At 38.2% G+C, this 15,044-nt stretch overlaps 1 protein-coding gene across 2 annotated transcripts; it reads left to right on the forward strand.

The window, feature by feature from the left end:
- The first annotated feature begins 1,455 nt into the window (after positions 1-1,455).
- Positions 1,456-13,956, forward strand: LOC124111791 (phosphatidylinositol phosphatase PTPRQ-like). 2 transcript variants are annotated; one of them, XM_046471603.2, is made up of 12 exons: positions 1,456-1,630; positions 3,687-3,861; positions 4,319-4,494; positions 5,455-5,623; positions 6,656-6,829; positions 8,304-8,438; positions 9,465-9,601; positions 10,394-10,498; positions 11,317-11,380; positions 11,565-11,606; positions 12,505-12,592; positions 13,075-13,956. In XM_046471603.2, the coding sequence occupies exons 1-12, from the start codon at positions 1,568-1,570 to the stop codon at positions 13,199-13,201; spliced, it is 1,455 nt and encodes a 484-aa protein (XP_046327559.2). In that variant the 5' UTR covers positions 1,456-1,567; the 3' UTR covers positions 13,202-13,956. The 2 variants fall into 2 exon arrangements, with proteins under 2 accessions (XP_046327559.2, XP_046327569.2); XM_046471613.2 differs by having other exon boundaries at positions 13,443-13,956.
- Positions 13,957-15,044: the final 1,088 nt, after the last annotated feature.

The raw sequence follows: 15,044 nt of genomic DNA on the forward strand, positions 1-15,044 counted from the left end.
ACTGAATGTTTTTTGCATTGTTCATCATTAAAACACATACACTGGGCCTGCCTGTGGCCTGAAATGTTTTGAAACCAATTCGATACATGAGAAAAAATAACAACCCAAATAACCTAAATATTGGAAAAAAAGTGATGATAAATTAAGCTCGTTTTGCAATTACGAATCTTAATCTACAGAACAACTTTTTTTTATTGTAGTGAGACAAGAAACCTAATTTCAAAATTCATTTACTGGTATGAAGAAAGAACTACTAAGACCCTGCATCTCGATAACGTGTCATTCATACTTGGAGACCTAAAGCTGAGCATTCTCTCCACTTTGTACTATATCTATCTATCTATATCTATATCTTTCTATATATGTATCTATATATATCTATATCTATCTAATATATCTATATCTATCTAATATATCTATATATCTATCTATATATCTATCTATATCTATCTAATATATATATATATATACACACACATATATATATATATATATATCATGGTGATATATAGTGATATATATCAGTGTTAAGATAAACGAAAACTAAGTATATATCTATCTATCTATATCTTTCTATATATGTATCTATATATATATCTATATATATATCTATATCTATATCTATATCTATATATCTATCTATCTAATATATCTATCTATATATATACACACACACACACATACACACACACATACATATATATATATATATATATATATATCATGGTGATATATAGTGATATATATCAGTGTTGAGATAAACGAAAAGTAGTCAATTCTTAACTTAGTTTAGATACTGCTATCGTATCTCCTCTCCCGCACCCTTTTCTAGTGCACAACCCTATCCTACCCACCTCACCTATTACCACGTGGGCATATAAAGGGGTCGTATAAATCGTGTTTTTCTATTGTGAACAACGGTGGAAAATACACAAAAAACACTGAAAACCCAACTACCCTTTAATTGATTACACATTAAGATCATACTGTCATCTGACATAACACATGCGCCATGCTTAATACTAAACAAGATGACATTCCATATAAGAACTTTCTAAAGCGGTCTCATTGAAATTTGTCGGTTGGTTTAGAAATGTAAAGTCAAGGTGTTACAAGAAATATTTTTACAAAATTTTACAAATAAATACCACGCAATGACAATTGACATGCGATAGTAATACACAATGGCGTGGCTGAATTTCAGAATTTAAACGCTTACTAAGAAAATGCTGTATTTGTACAATGGCTATCAAGATTCAGTGTAGCCCACACATTCAGTATACTGGCAGTTCACTGCAGTGGAAATACGTAGGATCAAAATCAGATGGACCAAAGAGCACGTAATAAATATTATTGTGAAATCTGCTTGTGGTGGCCTACCATATCAACAGTATCACGGGATTATTAATTGTCCGCTCCTATATTTATAACCCACTTGCCCGTATGACTGGGCTGATAGCGGTCAAGTATCTTGTTCAGGTACAAAGGTTCGCCAAGTGTAACCTTAATTCTCGCCGGCTCCCGTTGCTGAGATTTCTCGCACAATCGACACATATTGACTTTAAAGATGGCTACCCCTTTGAAGTACAGCTTATTTCTCGTGGAAGTCCTCGTTCTAGCTGTGATTCGGGTAAGATTCTTACTTCAGAATTTTGTTTCTTGTCTACTTGTCATTGCATTCGCTCAGACACAATATAGACACTACATTGACCTTTTATTAACCCCCCCCTTGAAGAGTCCACCCGTTTAAAACACATTCAGCTGTACTACACATTGTGTTCTACCAGAGCGCGTGCCTATGTACTGCTGCAACAAGCTTCACTGCAAAATATTGAAAAAAACCCATCATCCCTGGGCTTATTCAACAATATTGCGTGTTGAGATGATGATTGACTGAGTGTAGCTTATGTACACTTGATGATCCCCGCAACCCTGTGACAAGGCTGACGTCACATGGTATTGTGTCGCTACATGGACATTATATACACTATATTGAAACTATGCGCACTACATGTACACTATACATACTATATGCGTAATGTATACACTTCATAGGCATTATAGGGGCGGTCGGATAGCCTAGTGGTTAAAGCGTTCGCACGTCACGCCGAAGACCCGGGTTCGATTCCCGACATGGGTACAATGTGTGAAGCCCATTTCTGGTGTCCCCCGCCGTGATATTGCTGGAATATTGCTAAAAGCGGCGTAAAACAATACTCACTCACTAACTCACTCATAGGCATTATATATACTACATGGGCAATACATACACTACATCGATATTATATATACTTCATTGACACTATATGCACTCCATGGAGACTATGCACACTGAGCAAGATATGCACCACATGGACATTTTAAACACGACATGGTGACTATATACACTACCTGGGCGCTGTATATACCGAATTGACACTCAATACACTACATTTATATTATCTACACTACATTGACACTACATATATATGCACCACATGGACATCATATGTACTACATGGAAACTAATACACACTTTATGAGTACAGTTAACTACGGTTATAACGAACTCAAAAGGACCACTAACTTTAGTTCGTTATAAACGTAGTTCGTTATAAACATTTCAACTGAAATAACAGCAAATGTCCGGGACCTAAAAACCGTTCGTTATATCCGTTAGTTCTTTATAAGTGTTCGTTATAAAGTTAACGTAGGTAACTGTAACGTATACACTACATGGACACTATATACACTATCGGTGCACTATATATAATACATGGAAATTATATATACACACTTCCTACGCAGTATATTCACTACATAGGTACTATGTGCACTACATAGACACTATATACACTACCGGGGCACTATATATAATACATGGAAACTATATATACACACTTCCTACGCTACAATGGCACTAAATACACATGAGAAATATATACACTAATGGTGAGTGAGTTGGGTTATAGCCGCTTTTAACAGTATTCCAGTTATATCATGGCGTGTCAGCTTAATGTGGGAGGAAAGCCCGAAGTGATGCAGGTCTCAGACGTTTACCACTTCGGTGAAACCCACGAGCACGGGTATGGTGCTGACAAACCTAATCCTAATTATGAAACATAATCGGGGGGAACCGGGATTCGAACCCACAATCAGAGGTTTCTGGCGTGCCCAAGGGACGCAACTCTGCACAGCGAATCGCGGCGCCTTAGACGACGGGGCCACCCGTGCTCCCCATATACACTAATGGGAATCAGATTGACTACATGAACAATCCTTGCCGTGTATATAGTGTTCATGTAGGGTATATAGTGTTCGATAGTGTCTGTGTAGCCTTCACAAATGTCCATTAATGTATATATTGCTCATCTGTATTTAGTGTCATTGTACTGTATATAGTGTTCATGTAGTGTAGATACAATGTAGTGTCCATGTGGTGTAAAAAAAGTTTCCTTTTGCGTAGAAAGTGTCCATATAGTCTATCCAGTGTCCGTGTTGTATACATGGTGTCCATGTTGTGTATAAAGTGTCAGTGTAGTGCATATAGTGTCAGTATAGTGGAAATACGTAGTGATGTGTACGTAGTGCTGTTAGGCCCTCCCCAAGACGTGCACTATCCTCTCGGGACAGATAGATCGTAGATCGTTAGTGATTGTCTCTATATTTGTTTGACATGATTTCGGTCAAATCATAATTCGCCACAGAGCTCCTCATCTACGACAACAGAGGTCACGCCAGCAACGGTGACAGCTACAGCTATCCCCGGCCTCGGTGACAGGTGCACGACGGAGTGCAGTCCCCCCGACATGGTGGAGTGTGTGAACCATGTGTGTCAGTGTATACCTCCCCTCAATAGTACTGGCAAATACTGTGTCACCGGTAGGACAAAAATCAGCTTTACTACTACTACTACTACTACTACTACTACTACTACTACTACTACTACTACCACTACTACTATGTAGCACTGGTGTTGAACTGGTGTGTTTGAAAAAAGTAGAATTAAAACATAGTCAAAATTCAATTTCAATATTTTTCCCTTAGCCAGGTTATATTAATTAGGATGTCATATTTTTGCCCATCAGAGGTATACAGCAGTTAGAAAGGGACACAACATTTAAAGTGTGTCTACTCTTTGACAACAGGCATCGGAGTCCTCGGATTTGAACATGTGAGTCTCGACATTTGGATGTGTCGTGTATACATACGGCATCAATCTGTACTTCCAGATAATAGTCCCCACCATCATAATTAGTCTTAGTTGGTCTTAGTTAAGTCCAATTATCAATACATATATATGATCACAGTTACCTTTGTCTATATTTGGCTTTTGCAGATCCGGGTGAGGTTGGGGATTTCAGCTTCACCAATGTGACGAACTCCTCTGTGAGCCTTTCTTGGGATCGGCCCACGACACCGGGTGTTATACAGTATTATGATATAGTTTTCAATGCTAATGGAGTGTGTTCGCAAGAGGTTTTGCTCACCTGCACGGAGACTGCCCAAATGTCGGTACGTGTTATTTGTTCACTGTAGGTGCTTTTCTCCAAAGGATGTGTTCTAATGCTGACGAAAAATAAATAATTAATTTCATTAATAAGGGCGGACAATGTATACCCTTCTTTTTGTTACCGGAATAGTTTTAGTTTTTTTATGATATAGTTTTGTGTGGAATTATGTCAACACTTTTATTTCAAACGTTAGTTTTAGAAACGTGTGCAAATAACGCTTTTTGTCTTTTTATTGATGAAAAAAAAGCAAAAAAGTTGAAACAATCCCTCTGCTCGAACGTTATAAAATATGGCATGCTCGCATGGAGATTACACCAATCTCAATGGTGTATGGTGCGCTTTTAATATTCCGGCAATTTCAGGGTGGGGGACACCAGAAATGGGTTTCAAATATTGTACCCATACAGAGGAATTGACCTTCAGTGAGAGAAGCGAAGGATTTAACTATTAGGCTTTCCCCTAGTACGATAATTGCAGCGACCTATTCATAGAGACCTATAGTCGCAAATTTAGAAAAGAGATATGGTAAACACTTTCTTATAAATTGAAAACAGACAAAATAAAAACAAATTCTTCTTCTGACAAACCTTTATGACGTCCAACCAACGTTTGCCTCGTAACATATGTTGTATTTGGGATTACACTCTCTTTATAAAGTAAAGATTCTAGTACTTGTTTGGTTAAGTCCTTTCCGGGACTCAAACCCACACTCTCAGAGTGAGGCACCTAATCGTCAGCACACTTTGTCGAAGCATCGGTGGCTGAGTGGGTTAGATCGCTGACTTCGTGTGCTGGCGATTAGGTTCCTCACAAGGAGAGTGTAATCCAAGATATAACATATGTTACATTTGACCACTTTCTCAATGGCATCGTTTATTTATACGTTTGCCTCTGATCTGCGATTCTGTATAGGAGCCCTGATTTTTGTCCAAACCGTGTACGTTAGATTAATTGTTTTCAGGGATCATGCCAATTTGTCTTCACTACTTCACTACCCAGTTGTTACGGCAACATCTCTTTTGACGTTTCCTCGCTGCAACCTTACACAAACTACACCATTAGCATCGCTGCCAGAAATGAGTTATATGATGGAACAAATTCAACGTTAACCATTGAAACGGATATATCAGGTTGGTAACGGTTTGGTTGTTGCCATGCCAATTAGCTTGATTTCATAGGTAGATCAAGTATGTTCGCTATTTTATTCAAAACCCTTTTCACCAGGACAAATTAATCCTTTGTTTGCACAGAATAATTACCGAATAGGATCCAGGAACGTGACGCTTGTCTTTATTAACGTCACAATTGACTGGGTGGTCAGGCTCGGTGACTTGGTTAGCTGCGTGGGATCAGTACCCCGACGAGAGTTGATCGTTACTCATTATATCCACCACTGGTTTGTTGCGCTCAAATTAGATTATTAATAGCATAGTATATCATCTTATACCATGCAAGGGACTCTTAGACATATAAACCCTGAATACGAAAGGCTTGTTACACGTTAGGGTAGTGTTAAATATTTCGCGATTTTAGTTACGAGGAGATATTGTTTAAGATCTGATCATCAGTTTTTTGGGCGTCTTAATCAGATTTATCTGTTTCTTCAATATCAATATCATCTTCCGTGAAATCAACATCACCCATGAGACCAAACGTTTCACCAAGTTTATAAACTTGTGGGCAAAAGACACTTCTCTGTTGATTCTATCATTTATCAAGATATATATATATATATGTCTTAAATTAACGATGTTATATCAAAAAGATGAACTGTATTAGCGCTGCGTCAGCCCTCAAAGAATACTTTTAGAATAAAATAATGGAGATATGTATTTTAGACATCTTATCTTTGAAAATAAATACATTTAATCTTTTCAGGATAAGTTACAACCTTTCAAACATTGTTTGTCGTAAATACAATCGTAAATGTGGTCGCAGATTTATGTCTTACCCAAGTCTTCATTGAACCAATTCATTTTCCCCAAAATTACCCAACCATACCTTTTACAAACTGTTGAGTGAGGAATGAGTGATGTCCAAAAAGACATAATCACATTTTACAAAAGTTCTCTTAATGTTCAATGATATAACAAACAACAACTCTGTATACCCTCTTTTGTCCCCCAGTTTATCATTATTAATAAATTGTAATTATTTCCTAGCCCCTTTACAACCAAGCAACGTCGTAGCAACCGTTCTGAACGCCACCGCCATCCATGTGTCCTGGTCACAACCGTCACACGATAACGGCCCCACCTGGTACAACGTCACCGTGTTGGAGGCCACGGGGAGACGCTCGTCAAACTTCACCCTCAAGACAACAGTACAAGTTGATGGTAGGGAAAACAATTGGTCATATCAACTAAGAGATGCAGTAAAGTGTCTCGAACGTATCACTTTCGAACCAACCATAACCATTATTGGACATTGCAGAAGTATATACATCAAGAAATATACACCAGGAATGGGCGTCACGCATTGTACCCATGTCGGGAATCGAACCCGGGTCTTCAGCGTGACAAGCGAACGCTTTAACCCCTAGGCTACCCGACCGCCCCCATAGAGAAATGGATGCAAGTGTGTACATATACATGTTAATGTCAAGTCGTAAATATTACAGCTACAGTTACAGTGTTACTTAACTTGGGTCAACATATCTACATAATTATCTTACCCCTGAAGATCCAGGTTAGAATGGGTCTCCAGGAATCCATGCGACCCGTGAAGATCCGGGGTAGAATAGGTCTTTAGCAAACCATGCTTGCCGTAAGAAGCGACTATGCTTGTCGTAAGAGGCGACTAACGGGATCGTGTGGTCAGATTCGCTGACTTGGTGATGCATGTCATCGATCCCAATTGCGTGGATCGATGCTCATGATGTCAGTCACTGGATAGTCTGGTCCAGACTCGATTATTTACAGACTGCCATCATATAGCTGGAATATTGCTGCGTGTGACTTTATAAACAAACAAACAAACAAACAAACAAAAAACAAAACAAAACAAAACGAACAAACAAACAAACAAAAACATAATTATCTTGCAGTCATTTCCTCAGCAATGCTGAAAAAGGGTGCAAGTGATCGAGTTTGGTTTAAACCCGCATCGAAGAGATTTTACACTTCAATAACGGTGTGTCAGCACGATGTGGGAGGAAGGCTCAAATAGATGAAGGTAGCAGTTATGACCAGCATCACTTCATAACATGCACATTATTTCTCTGAAAGGATAAGCCAAAGAAGTTTATGAGATCCACACAAATATTTTGCAGAATATCCAGTATGGTCGGTAAAATAAATATATTTTTGGTGAAACATGATCTCTCTCTCTCTCCCCCCCCCCCCCCCACACACCCCCAACCCCCACTACTTTTCGGGAAAAGATTATTTTTTCAAATAGTTTCAGCATATACAATGGATGATTTTCTGATATTGCTTTTACACACTGATCATGAAGTATTTGTAATGTTCAAGCTAACAATATTTCAGCTCAATACCGAAATCAAGATCGATATATTTGTAGTACTGAAGAATGTTGATCCCATTCTTTAACTAAAATCCATCCCGACCACAATTATGTCGGTTAATGGTATTACCAGATCAACCTTATTAACTCGAATTCCTTTGGAACATTAGAAAACATGTTTTTTTGTAGTTCGAGACACGCGGAGTGCCGATATAACACCGATAAGGATTTTACCAGGACCCTAAACGTACATCGTCGTTAACGTAATACATCTGGATATGGTGTTCGAGTCTTCACAGTCTGTCATCAATATCCATATTTGTAAAGTGCCTGTTTAAATTCCAGGGTTCAATACAACGTCATGTGAGGTACCAGGTCTCCTAAGTTCGTGGGAGTACAAGTTCACGGTGACGGCATACACTCCCGCAGGCTCTGCGCAGGCTCCAAACACGTCAGGTGTCGTAATGACGTTTCCAGCAGGTATGATTGTCCACTGTCGGAACCTTATAATACGGGTCTTAAATATACTGACGCCACCGTTCCAAGCTGTGATGTTATCAAAACCGTGTGAAACCATACTCTCATAGAGTGTCGAACCGACTGGAAATAGATTTGGTATTCTCTTTTGCATATCGGGAATTCTTTCCAAATAGTATTTGTGTCATTGTCAGTTATCCCACAGGGAGGGTATGTAAGACGTCATTCATAGTGTACTCATTTCTGTCACGTTTTTAGTCGTAGAATATGTGTTGTTTTTATGTTTGACTAAAATTGTCAATAATGGCAAACAACTTAAGGGATGGTGTAGATCCTGTTGGGTTCCATGCAGGTAGCAAACGTAACTGTAAGTCCCCCTGGTCCCTAGTTTGGTAATCTATCTTCATTTGCTGGCGATCTATAGCCCATTTTTATCGTGTATAGTTATGTATAGTGATATTTGTTATGGCTACACACTTGTCGAATATCGATCTGTGATATTCTAGGTATTTTACTGTCTTTGTTGACAGATTTATAGTCGAAATGTATTTATTATGTATAATCTTTGATAGTCACGATATGACTGAAATACTGCCGATGTGATTTTAAATTCTAACTCACTCACTCACTCACTGTCCGTTATGCGTGAGCTGAAATTTATGAAAATGTACTTCTTTCTCAATCATTGTTGGTGGGGATTTTGAAATAATGAAACGTAGCATTATATATGTTTCAATATGCAGAGTTGAAGCTACTACAGTATTCAAAGTATGTGTGTCAATACATTTTGGACACAAAACTCGCTTTCAAGTTTTAGAGACCACAGAAAGTTTGAAATGTGGCGCTCTTTAATATCCGACTGTGGTGCATATCGTTCAGTTACAAATTCAATTTAAAGCGGTTAAATTTACATGTATCTCAAGTTTGCATTTAAACACAGCGTGTTATCCTATACTAATACCAGAGTTGACCACTAATTATATACCTTCTTATCTCCACTGTAACCTCAAATACTCTCTAAAACCAAAGAGCCTGGTCCAGTGGAGAACCTGACTGCCTCTGCTCTCCCCGAGCCCTACTTTGGAATGATATTAACGTGGGATTGTCCCGAGGAGAAACAGAGGAATGGCCGCATAATGAACTACACCATCCACTACAAGGGCGGTGTATGTATAACGTCACATTGTTTTAAACAGATGGCTTTATTCATAACACAAAAATGAATGTTCTGATTTTCAACTCGGTGATAGTATCACAAAATACATACATGTCTCGAGGTTAATACAACAATCCAATATGCACCAATATATTATTCCACTTCTACAACATAGGATATCTATACTTTTCTTCCTATCGTCCAAAATACTCTTATGAAATTATGACCGTTTAAACTGTCACCTCTTTAAGCACTTTCTCTAGACATCTCGAAGATTCTTTGACATGGCTTGACTTGTTTAACCATGGTTCCCTATATCAAACAATGTGAGATTTCACGTGGCTCTGGAACGGATTTTGTCATTTTTATTAAACAAGGTACATATGTAACTGCATCTTCTTGAAAAGCTCATATGGAACCCATATGGACCATAATGACATAGTTATTATTTAATACAAAAACATTATAGAAACACACATGCACATCTAGTATTCAATTCACATATTGATCATTTCCTGAAGCACACCCGGAAGCTTCCTCTGTGTCTGGAATTTAGCTTAATCTGAAATGGTGTATGCTACTATGGATTTATTAATATGATGTACATACAGCAAATATACCACCTCCTCTTTCTCTGTCTGAAATGTTTAGCGACGTCATAGACATCAAACCGGAATACCTTCTTTAATGTATGCAAACAATATCTTATAAATCACCCTTCTCCTTTCCCGTTTATATTCCTGTATAAAATGTTTATCATTATCTCATATGCATTCACCTTGTGAATATGTATATTGTGCAGGTATCAAAAGTGGAGCATTACGGGAGATACACACCAGAGGATCCATGCACGGACACGAAGTCAGTGTTGGTGCCGATGGCGCCCGTTATCAACTATACGTTTACCGTAAGTATAGCAGGACTTGGTGTACATATTGAAATAGAGAATGACCAACGGGCTACGAGTAATCACGGACTGTCTGTAAACCCCTAATCTTAATGAATGAATGAATGAATGATCTTTATTTCCTCCATTAATTCGGAGAGTGATATACATATGTAATGTAATTAATAGCATTATGCAGAGAAATTGAAAGTTTCAGAATACCACATGTTTACATGGCATGATCATGGTATGAGATACTGTTTATAGATAAATCATTGATCGCAGGTTCCGGGAGCATATGCCATTTCATATAGATGATATGAATTCAGCCCAGCTATCATGGCTCGCATCTTCTACAATAGGGTTTATCTAAGTCTTCAATACACATGTATTGTTCTAGGTTTAAAGTGTCAAATTGGGTGCTCAGTAAGGGTTTTCCTTGCATCAGCTAAAGCTTTATAACATAGCTGTTGTCTTTTATAGTCATCTACTTTTGATTATAGTGAGTGAGTGAGTATGGTTTTACGCCGCTTTTAGCAATATTCCAGCAATATCACGGCGGGGGACACCAGAAATGGGCTTCACACATTGTACCCATGTCGGGAATCGAACCCGGGTTTTCGGCGTGACGAGCGAACGCTTTAACCACAAGGCTACCCGACCGCCCCTTTTGATTATAAATATATTAGCGATTGAATTATAATTGGCAATTAAATTACCAATTTGGCATTTTGTAAGTCGATTGATTTATTAATCAATCACTTATTTGTAAATTATTGATTTGATATTTTGTAAGTCGATTGATTTATTAATCACTTATTTGTACTTATTTGTTACAGGTTTTTGCAAATGCAGAATTTACAGGGAAAAAGACGTCTATTATTTCAAGAATGGATCCTAATAGTAAAGAATAGTAATTATTTGTTATCTCATCCTGCAACTAAATCTAACTACTTTCCATACTGAGGTTTAACACATTTTTTAAATCAATGTTATTCGGTGTAACAACTCATTTCACAGTCATGTACATACTGTGGCTTGTACAGTACCAACAGACTGATGCATCCATGTGTTCTGCCTTACATAGGTATGGTGTTTGTGCTGCCGGCAAGGGCCAAAGACATTCAGTGTATGTATATTTTCACATATTTCTTCAAGGGGCGATTGGAGAGCTCAGTTGTTAAAGAGCTGGCTCGTCCCGCCGAAGACCCGTGTCCCATTATTCACGTGGGTAGAATGGTTAAAGCCCATTCTTGGTGTCCCCGACGTTATATGGGTGACATATACTCAAAATACACATACATGTACTCGTTACTCCACTCAGGCCTAAATACATCAACACAAAGGTTACAAATAATATGTAGCCTCATTTATATTTTGAGGAGGGAGCTTAAGGCGGTACAGCCTCTGTGCCTCATGTCGAAGACACGGGTCTGATTTTCTACATTGGCACACTGTGTGATGCCAATTCATTGTGCCCCCTCGTGATATGGCTGTAACACTACAAACAGCTTAAAATGCCAATCACTCAAAAACGCACCAAAAAGTCACCCAATGTCACCTGTAGTTAGAATTTGTCCTCAGAAACTTACATGTATGCTTGTCATAAGAAGAGACAACATGGATCAGGGTATCAGGTTCTTTGAGTCTTAATACAATAATACATTATACAAATTACTGGATCGATAATTTATTGGCAGCAAAAACATCCAGATTGGATATTGCTGGGTGCGGCGTTAAACAAAAAAACCCACACATTCTTCTGTGTGCATAAGCTGGATGCCCACTTGACTGAAAACATAACCTCGAAACAGTACATACATGTGTGTCACGACATGGCTGAAATATTGACGATGTGACGTAAAGCATAAACTCACTCACTCACTACATACATGTGAGTGTATACATGGAGCAAATGAACAATGTCCATAAAGCGTACATGGTGCGCATATGCATGTCGGTAATCATTTGACAATGTTAAATGTAATATCAATAATTTTATTATCGATCGCCTCTATTTCCTCCAGCCTCCAAAAGTGTGCTCATCGTCTCAGCCGTGTGTGGTACCGTGATAGTCGTCCTCCTTGCTGTCCTGATATTGTTGGTTATATACACGTAGGTATCACTTGTTTTAAGTACACTGCAAATAAAGTCCCACAACTTCCCCCGCAAAACACGCGGCCGCAATGCGGTGTGGCGGTGAAGAGTGTCTGTTTGTAATCAGATAATGAAATGAGACCATGAGTAACTGAGTTCAAAAGAGAACTATATTGAGTCCCTTAACCCAGGACACGCTCCACCAGAAATCTGTAATCTGAGCGCCATTTTTTGTGTGCACTCCCTGGTTTCCATCTCAAAATAACCAGGGCGTGGCTTGATTCGTCGGTTAAAATGAAGATAAATAATAACATGACCATAGTTACTTTTGCACAGACATTTACTCCAAAATGCACTCACATCTTAATCAACCCCGTCATCGTTTTCAAATAAGAAAATTCAACAGATGCAAGTATAATGTTATTTACATACTAGCATGGGTAAAACTGAACGAACAATTAGATAAATGCACTCATTCAGCTGTAACATTATTTCTTCAGCCGCATCCTTCCCTCTAGAAGAACAAACGATACTAAAAGAGACAAGCGTGACGCTACCGGAATATCAAATCGTTCCTATCGCAGTTTAAATGATGACCAGATGGGGGACAAGCCGTACATGAGATAATGAGAGTGTCAAACATGACCAGAGAGAGGACATGTCACGACGTTTCATGACCACAGTTACTTTGGTCACAGACATTTAATTCAATATCCACACACAACTAAATCGACTCCGCTATCTTTTTCAAATAATTCTGAAACAAGAGCATTCAACAGATGCAAGCATAATGCTATCCACATGTTAGCATGGGTATAACTGCACGAACAATTAGTTCACCCTTTCAGATTTAACATTATTTCTTCAGCCGCATCCTTCCCTCTAGAAGAACATACGATACCAAAAAAGACAAGCGTGACTTCAACGGAATATCAAATCGTTCCTACCACAGTTTCAATGATTAACATATGGGGGAGACGCCATACAAGAGATGAAGAGGACAGTGTCAAACAGGACCAGAGAGAGGACATTTCACGACATTTCATTCGTAGTGTGAAAAAGTTACCCATGTTTAGCAACATTAGGTCTCTGTTGTCTTCAGAACCACGCCACTGGGTGATGCAGTGATTCCCTGAGAGTTCATCAGGGTATGCGTGGAACACGATAGATAACTAAAGATAAATATATATTGTTTTATGGACCTCAGTAAGTAAAGAAGCTAATTATCTTCTTATCCGTTTGTGTTTTATGTGATGCCGATAACTAATAATCAAATATCAATTGTACAATTGAAGAAACGTCTGCATGGTCTAGAGTGACCACACAAAGGAAATGTATCTCTAATAACATATGAAACTGCACAATAAAATGTTTTATTGATATTTAAATATTTTTATGCATGGTTACGCACGGTTGACTCCATAACCCATTGTCATGAACATCTCTCTTTTATGCATGTCCTTGTTTTTCTTGAATGCATCGTAGAACAGATGGAAATGACATATTTCAGCGCAAGATTGTACATCACGCAAAACATGAATTTGACTGGATAAAATGTCATCAGAGAAAGGAGACTTATACTTCAATACAGGTCATTTGTTCAACATGTTTATAAAAAAAACTTGGTGAGTGATTGGACGCTATGATCAGTAATGTTTCATGTGAATCAATATATTCTTCTGTGCACCTGAGTAAAGTACTGCAATATATTTTGTGTTTGTACACTCACGGCTGAAGAGTTTCCTCAACCCGTCAATGTATAAAAACAAAAAAGCGACCAAACGCTTCCTTATTCATAAGAATTAACTGTATCCCACTGTATCAAAGATGTATATGATTCTATCAAAGTAGTAATGAAACCAAGTGATCGCAAAAAAGATGTAGAATACTTTCATACTTTGATAATGAGATCTGTCGCCCACTTCTACGGATTGATAGCTGACACATGATACCCAATAGCGATGATTTGTGAAATTATATCTCAAGTAGCTCAGCAACGTTGATGAATCTGACAAGCGGCACGTACTGGTTGAGGCCAATTCATTGACTGTTAAACGTCAGATAATGAATACATGATACATTCAAAATTATATTTATTATTCGTTTAAACACGTTACCTCTTTGTAAGTATTGACATTCTGCTATGCATTTTTTAAGACCAACTATTTAATATATTCCAGTGATTTCCCCTGAACATTCTTAGCAGTCAATTTCAAACGTCTGATTCAGTAGGTTTTATGGTAATTTATTCTGTATAAAAATTATAAGAAAATTAAAAGGAAGCTATTTCGAAAACAGTAAACAGAGTGTTACTGTCCCCATTTAAAAACGTTCTGCTACAAGCCATCCTCCAACATGTACATCACCAAGTCTAGGGTTTTGTACACACATAACACATGTGCTGCCTCCCATGTCCCAAAACGAGGGAATCTCCTAAAACGATGTCATATTCCCAAGTGGTCATAATCTT

Source organism: Haliotis rufescens, unplaced genomic scaffold, assembly GCF_023055435.1.
Source record: "Haliotis rufescens isolate VD_foot unplaced genomic scaffold, xgHalRufe1.0.p SCAF_5, whole genome shotgun sequence".
Taxonomy (NCBI): Eukaryota; Metazoa; Mollusca; class Gastropoda; order Lepetellida; family Haliotidae; genus Haliotis; species Haliotis rufescens.

Bases quoted from the DNA above. Each gene is read 5' to 3' on its own strand.
- LOC124111791 (XM_046471603.2), top strand. From the start codon at position 1,568: ATGGCTACCCCTTTGAAGTACAGCTTATTTCTCGTGGAAGTCCTCGTT. The intron at 10,499-11,316 runs GTAAGTATAGCA...TATTTGTTACAG, and splicing joins TTATCAACTATACGTTTACC to GTTTTTGCAAATGCAGAATT. The intron at 11,607-12,504 runs GTATGTATATTT...TATTTCCTCCAG, and splicing joins AAGGGCCAAAGACATTCAGT to CCTCCAAAAGTGTGCTCATC.